The sequence below is a fragment of the Curcuma longa genome, chromosome 8, assembly GCF_044706935.1.
Source record: "Curcuma longa cultivar G26 ecotype Majalengka, Jawa Barat chromosome 8, ITB_CL_G26_1.1, whole genome shotgun sequence".
Taxonomy (NCBI): domain Eukaryota; kingdom Viridiplantae; phylum Streptophyta; class Magnoliopsida; order Zingiberales; family Zingiberaceae; genus Curcuma; species Curcuma longa.
Genome location: NC_133868.1, coordinates 6005494 through 6013388, shown reverse-complemented (window position 1 = coordinate 6013388; position 7895 = coordinate 6005494). Strand labels below are relative to the sequence as shown.

The 7895-nt window shown below is 36.6% G+C and overlaps 1 protein-coding gene across 1 annotated transcript; it reads left to right on the top strand.

The window, feature by feature from the left end:
* The first annotated feature begins 3202 nt into the window (after nt 1-3202).
* LOC141833814 (triacylglycerol lipase SDP1-like) lies at nt 3203-6915 on the top strand. The gene is given in 5 exon segments (XM_074721312.1): nt 3203-3757; nt 4540-5406; nt 5566-5709; nt 5782-6750; nt 6752-6915. Coding segments are annotated over 5 exon segments (2583 nt in total). The 3' UTR covers nt 6800-6915.
* The last annotated feature ends 980 nt before the right edge of the window (nt 6916-7895 follow it).

Here is a 7895-nt window from a genome sequence, read left to right as displayed (position 1 = left end):
ATATTTCAATCTATGTGTTTTAAATTATTTGATGTGTAATTATTTTATTTTTAATCCATTTAATTTATTAATTTTATTTAACTTTCTTAATTGTTTATTGGTCATATTTTATTATTTTATACATTTAATATTGAGTTTGTAAAAATTATTTGATTTGTATGATATACCTAATAATAAATTTATGGAGGGATATAATTTATTTAATAATAAAATTATATATACTTATCATTAATTATATAAAATTAATTAAAAGATATAATTTATGTGATATATATATATATATATATATATTGTATTAAAATATAATATTATTAATATTAAATAAAAAATTATTGGTATAAAAATAAAGATGATTAAAAATTTAATATAATATTTTTTAAATTTATTTTGATTTTTGATTTTTTGGGAGCTCAAACGCTAATAATTGAGCGAAAGTTAAAAAAGAATAAAAGAAATGTTAACAAAGTAGAAGTTTTCAATACTAAAATAACTAATAAATTATATGTTTTTAATTCTACTATACTCTAAAGGATACATAAATAATTTAAATAAATATAATTTTTTAATATTTTTATAAATCTATTAATTTTTAAATATATTTTTTAAAATAAAATAATAATAATTTTGAATCATCGTGAACCATGAATCAAACCTTAACACTTTGTTTGGAAGGACGTGAGGGAAATGGAGGGGAGGGTAAATAAAGGAAAGAAGAATTTTGATCTTGTTTGGGATGGAGTGAGTTAAGGAAGGAAAGAGGAGAGAAGGGTAAGTTTTACCTTTCTATGTTCATGAATCATTAGAATTTCTTACACTCAAATTTGGGTGTAAGAAAAGGGAAGGGGAATTCAAAAATATTTTATTCTAATTTTATCCTTATTTTAACATATTAATTTTTAAATTAATTTATCTATTTAAATATCTTGTTTTTGGGCCGTCGCTCCTCACATAACGTGTGCTGTCATCGTCTAGTGTCCAATCGCTCGTACTCCACGACGTTGACGTCGACTCTCGTCGTAAATCTTTTCAAGAACAAGACTCAATAGAATATAGATAGATAACTCTAAGCTTCTTCTTTTCCTCTAAGGATAGAGACTTAGCGAAAGAGCATGCGCTATATTTTAGGAACTTCTATATCTCAACTTTTACATATAATATTGATAAAATTTTACAGTTTCTCATCCGTCCTTTACATACATTATCTTTTTTTAAGAAGTGAGGGTATTTTTTTAACTTTATATATTTAATTTTTATTCCCCTTCATTTCCTCCCAAACAAGATAACACATGTTACGTTAATGAACCTTCCATCCCTTCTAAACAATGAGAACATAAATATTTTACTTCCCCTCCCTTTGTATTTGTCGGAGGATTGGATATTCATACTCTACTCAAGTATCCTATTACTACTTATAATTATTTTTTTTAAATTTGAATTATTTTGATGAAGCTATGGATATTTATTAAAATTTTAAAAAAATAATAAAAAAAGATGAAAGATAAAAATTAACAAATTCAACATCATACAAGAAATAATAAAGAGATGGACAAAGGAAAATAATTTATAAAATTTATAAAGAGGTGTCAGTGGTTTATAAAATTTATAAAGAGGTATCAATGGGTTTTGAATTTTATTTGAGATTTGGGGAACAAATATTTCTTTAATATATATATATATATATATAAAATTTTGAACCTAAACACTATATCTTAAATTCTTAAAAAAATTAATTTTTTTATATTAGGTACTTCGGGAACGTGCATAAAATGTGCAACATATCAAATACTTAATTTAAGGATTTAATATATTGCACATTCTGTGTCTAATATATATTTTTTTAACTTCAATGTTTTTTCTTCATTTAGCCTAAATAATAAATATTATACTTTAAACTTTGAATCCTAAACACTATACCCTGTACTAGGTACTCATGGCAACAACATAAGACGAGCAACATGAATTATTATATATATAATCGAATATTCCAGTCAGATATGAATAGAATTCTATTAGATCCATCTCTATATTCAAATTCAAAATTTTTTATAATCTAAAAATTTTATCAAAGATTTAAATATTCTTTCATATTTCTAATTTTTCATTCGAATTATTTCATCAGATTTAGAATATTCATATCATTCCATTAAGTTCCATTAAGTTCAAATGAAATTATCATCCTTAATTGGGTCTACCCTAGTTAGATAAAAGTGATATCTTGGCGGTATACTATAGGGCCGTCCGAGAGACCTTGTTGCCCTAGCGTGCGCCGGTGGGCTCGATGGCGATTGGTATAGGGAAGGAGACGGTGACTCATCGACAGAATCTCCAGTTCCATTTTGCACTGAGCAACGAGAGGCAGTTCAAGGGAATTGGTGGCGATTACGTCGCTTCGCTACACCAGTGAATATACGGGGGAAGCCGATTGATAACCTACCGAAGACTGGAGGTTGGGTTGCAGCATTCTTCATCTCTGATATAGATTTCCGCTCATCTTCTCTGCCTCAGTTAGCTAGCCGTTGTTAGCGACATACGTTTATTTGAACGGTGGCATTGGCATTGCATTGACGTTGGCTACCCTATTGAAAGGTCGAACAAGATTTGAATGATTCCGAAATTATAGTACTATAGACAGATTCCTAATGAAGGTTCAAATATCTATTTTTATATATATTTTTCAAAATTAATCAATAAAAAAAATTGAACAATCATTTATCGTCACTGATTATCGCTTTTCATCATATCACAAGTCTCTTCTGTGCTTAGTGGATTTTTAGGCATATCACATGCTTTTAACTTGTTTAACTTATTTATTAAAAATTTTATTGAGTTTCAATTTTTTTATCGCTCAATTAATAATAAATATTTATCTAATGCATAGTTTTTATTTTTTTCTGAATTATTTTATGGATATTATAAATAATTTAAAATTATAAGAAGTTATAAATTAGTATATTTTTATATATTTAAATAAAAAATTAATTTATAAATTTATTTTTTTTACTAAAAAAGTTATTTTGGAAACCATCGGGAGCATATTGATAAAATTAGAAAACTGCGGTGCAAAATATATAATTTTATTTTTCTATTTCTATAATTGTAGCGCCACCTGACCTCTCCGTTGATTCGCATTGCTTCTTCCGATTCCCAATTTCCAGGAGGAGAAAGAAATTGTGGAGGGAAGAGCGGACGAGGGATCTGATCGATGGACATAACGAGCGAGGCGGCGGTGGACGCCTTCTCGATCGGCCCCTCCACCGTCCTCGGCCGCACCGTCGCCCTCCGCGTCCTCCTCTGCGGTTCCCTCCGCCTCCTCAGCCGCCGTCTCTCCTTCCTCGTCCGCATTGCCCTCGGCCGCCTCCGCCGCGGCGCGCGGCACCCTCTGGCCTGGCTCCATCCCCGCAACGCCCAGGGAATCCTCGCACTCGTCACCATCGTCGCCTTCGCTCTCCGCCGCTTCGCCGATGTGCGCTCCCGCGCCGAGTCCGGCTACCGGCGCAAGTTCTGGCGCGACATGGTACGCAGCGCTCTCACCTACGAGGAGTGGTCGCACGCTGCAGAAATGCTCGAAAGTGAGATGACGCCAAAGATGAGGGAAAGCGACCACTACGACGAGGAGCTCGTCCGGAACAAGCTGCAGGAACTGCGACACCGCCGCCAGGAGGGATCCTTGCGGGATATTGTCTTCTGCATGCGCACCGACCTTCTCAGGAATCTCGGCAATATGTGCAACCCCGAGCTCCACAAGGGGAGGCATCAGGTATCGGATTTGTTTCTGCTCGTTGGCATGTTTGGCCTGATTGATACTTAATTATTTGACCCTCTTTTTTTTTTAATTTCTTATCGGAAATTTCATTGTCCCCGGGCAATGGTGCAACGGTAGAACATCCGGGTTGTGACCCAGAGACCCACGGTTCGATCTCCTGCTAGAGATCTCCAGAGATTCCAAACGGGGAAGGCAATCAAAAGATGCTAGGCATCTGGATTGGCCGCCGTATGCGTTTTCCGATTCCCTTTCATATGATAAACGAATTAGATTTGGAGAGAGCACTTTATTTTTTATTGCCCAATTTTCCTTAGGAAAACTGATCATTACTACTGCCTCCCTCTCTTGGCGTATCCCCATCATCTTTAGGGACAATCTGACTGGATCATGTTCTTGCTGGAAGAAACTAGAGTATGCCAATCAATTCAAATTTTATAGATCTAAGTATTGCAGAATCAACCATATTTTTATATCTAAGACAAATTTACAAAGGGAGAAAACCTTCCACTCTTGAGAGCATTTGATCTATTAAATATTGACGATGTTCATGCACTTGGAGTGTTGCAGATTGTGTTTTATATGACGAGAGCAGTTAACAAAATCCAACATTGTGGAAATCTTCACCTATCTAGATTGTAGGTGCATTGATGCCTAGCTCCTTGTGATCCAGCATCGTGCACTGACTGATGCTTACTAGGTTACCTTGTGTTCTTCTTGTCCTTGAGACGTTTTCTATCTAGCTCTAGTAATTTAACTGCCAAATGTTTGCAATACAGGTACCCAAACTAATCAAGGAGTACATTGATGAGGTCTCAACTCAACTGAAAATGGTTTGCAATTCAGACTCCGATGAGTTGCTCTTGGAAGAGAAACTTGCATTTATACATGAAACAAGGCATGCTTTTGGTAGGACAGCTTTGCTCTTAAGTGGTGGTGCTTCATTGGGTGCTTTCCATGTAGGTGTGGTGAAAACACTAGTGGAGCATAAGCTTCTGCCTCGAATTATAGCAGGATCTAGTGTAGGTTCCGTTATGTGTGCTGTTGTAGCCACAAAGTCTTGGCCTGAGCTTGAGAGCTTCTTTGAAAATTCTTGGCACTCGTTGCAGTTTTTTGATGAGTTGGGTGGGATATTCACCGTGGTTAAAAGGATCATGACACATGGTGCAGTCCATGAGATTAGGCAATTACAAAGTCTTTTGAGGCAGCTTACGAGCAATTTAACATTTCAAGAGGCTTATGATATTACTGGTCGTGTTCTCGGTATCACTGTGTGCTCTCCGAGAAAGCATGAATCGCCACGGTGTCTTAATTACTTGACCTCTCCTCATGTTGTTATCTGGAGTGCTGTAACTGCATCTTGTGCATTTCCTGGTCTATTTGAGGCTCAGGAGTTGATGGCAAAAGATAGATTTGGTGAAATTGTTCCTTATCATGCACCGTTTTCATTGGGCATGGAGGATAATCCTAGAGCTTCAGCTCGTCGGTGGAGAGATGGAAGCTTGGAAAGTGATTTGCCTATGATTCAACTGAAGGAGTTATTTAACGTCAACCACTTTATTGTTAGTCAAGCAAATCCTCATATAGTTCCATTGTTGAGAGTAAAGGAAATTATCAGAGTTTATGGAGGAAACTTTGCTGCAAAGGTACTCTCTTTGAATTTTACTATACTTCAAACTTGATAATATGCATCCTAGCACCTCTTAGCAAAGGCTTTCTCAGTACTTTGATCCCAATAAATCTCGACATTCTAGCAATTAATCTGTTGTTTCGATCTTCAATCTCATTAACTTCTCTCGATGTAGCTTGCTCACCTTGTCGAAATGGAAGTTAAACATCGATGCAATCAAGTTCTCGAACTCGGTTTTCCATTAGGTGGCCTTGCTAAGTTGTTTGCTCAAGATTGGGAAGGAGATGTTACTCTTGTTATGCCAGCCACCCTTGCTCAGGTAGTGTTGTCGATTTCTGTTTATTTTTTCGGAAAGCCTGGTTGACATATCCTGGTTCTGTTTTGATATCAGTACTCAAAGATTATACAAAATCCGTCTCATGTGGAACTTCAAAAGGCTGCTAACCAAGGGAGAAGATGCACATGGGAGAAGCTCTCTGCGATAAAGGCTAACTGTGCCACTGAACTTGCACTGGATGAGTGTGTCGCTCTTCTTAACCATATTCGCAGGCTCAAGAGAAGTGCTAAAAGAGCTGCTACATCCCAAAGCCTCACAAACTTGATGCGACTTAATGCTGCTCGGAGAATTCCTTCATGGAATTGCATTGCAAGAGAAAACTCAGCAGGCTCTCTTGAAGAAGATTTAGTAGCAGAATCTGCCGCATCGATCCACCAGGGAAATCCTACGGCTGGGCAATCGAACAGAAATAGCCAGACACAACAAGGCACGCACGATGGAAGTGATAGTGAATCAGAAAGTGCAGACTTAAATTCTTGGACAAGAAGTGGTGGTCCTTTGATGAGGACAACCTCTGCTACCAAATTTATTAGCTTTGTGCAGAAACTTGAGACGGAAACAGAGTGTAACAGATTTGGCGAAGAAGAGATCGATACTTTAGCAACACAGTTCAATTTGATCGGGAGGGATATTTACTATAACAACTCGAGGGTAACATCTCCTGATAGAAGCTCAGAAAACGCAGATTCAGAGAGTAGCAGCAGAGTCCCAGTTGCTGCTTCCACAAGCATTACAGTTTCCGAAGGTGATCTTTTGCAACCTGAGATGGTTCACAATGGCATCGTGTTTAATATCGTAAAGAAGGCCACCTGGACCTTGCTACGCGGTAGCAGCAACTCCGAACTGCACCAGGATTATTGTAGAGTAGCCGATGAAGAGAATGTGCCAACGGAAATTTGTGATAGCAGTACAGCCTCTGACTTAGGCGAGGAGGACAATAAGCCTATACCGAACCAAGATTACAAGTCTCTATATCGAGGTGACGATTGTATTTATGGCTCAAATGGAATGAATGGTAGCAGTAGCAGTGGCCATGTCTAACTCTGGCGGTTTGGATGTGGATTGCCAATAGATGGGTGTGGATCTGCATGATTGTGCTGCAGTTTCAGAACACAACTTGCATACCTTTGTTCTTCACTGTGAAAAAGGATAACATTGCGATATACGAGCAGCTACTACAGAGGCTCCTTGCGAATAATTGTTTGCCAAGTTTGGTTCTTTTTGATTTTGTTCTCTGTTTTAAATCAGACATTCGGAAACAACTTCTTGTAAAACAAGAAGATAAAATTTTCCCTTGAGATCCAATCTTGATGGAAACTTTGTGCTCAGAACTGTCCTTTTTAAATTAGGTATTGGTGATGAATGTATCTATCCATGTGGACCACATAAGGGCGAGGAAAGGATTGCTTCTCTTCCTTGCTTCCTCCTATGGAGAGAGTGATGCAATAGCAAATCAAAATTTTAAATTCCATAAAAATATTGCGACAGAATTGTTCAAATATAGGATAATAATCAAATAAGGTATAATGAAATATTCTTTTTTCTCAAAATTACAATTACAAATAATTTAGAAGATACTAACTTTTAACACCTCAACCATAGGATAATTACTAAAACTAAATAATAATTTAAAATTCATCTGGACACCTTGAGAAACTAGGAGAGGTAAGTGAAAACATTTGACTGAAACATCTTTTAAGTTGGAAAATTTAAAAGTAGAATGCAAGGACATTTTGAGTTCTGTTTATGGTGGTAATCAAAGTATAAGTTGTTCTTGAAGATAACTTACCAGTGAACTCTCCTTCACGGTGCTCTTTATGGATACACTCATTCCATTAGGCGCTTCAATTCGCATCCATGCTTCGCTACTTCGGCATATCCCTTTTCTTTGAATGGTTGATCTAGAATATGACTGAATCCAAGTCCGATGATCCAACTGGAGCAGGATCGGCCTCCAATTTTCAGTTTAACCAGTCGAACTACGAGATCGACCAGTTTGGCACAAACTATAGGGATGACATAGTTCAAGAAGAGAGTAGTTAGCACCCTGAATAATATAAACTTAAGTCTACAACATATATACTACGGCCAGAAAATGCCCAAGTAGCATCTGGAACAAAAAAAGAAACAACACGTTTAATGCTCTGAAAGATTGCAAAAATGAGAGA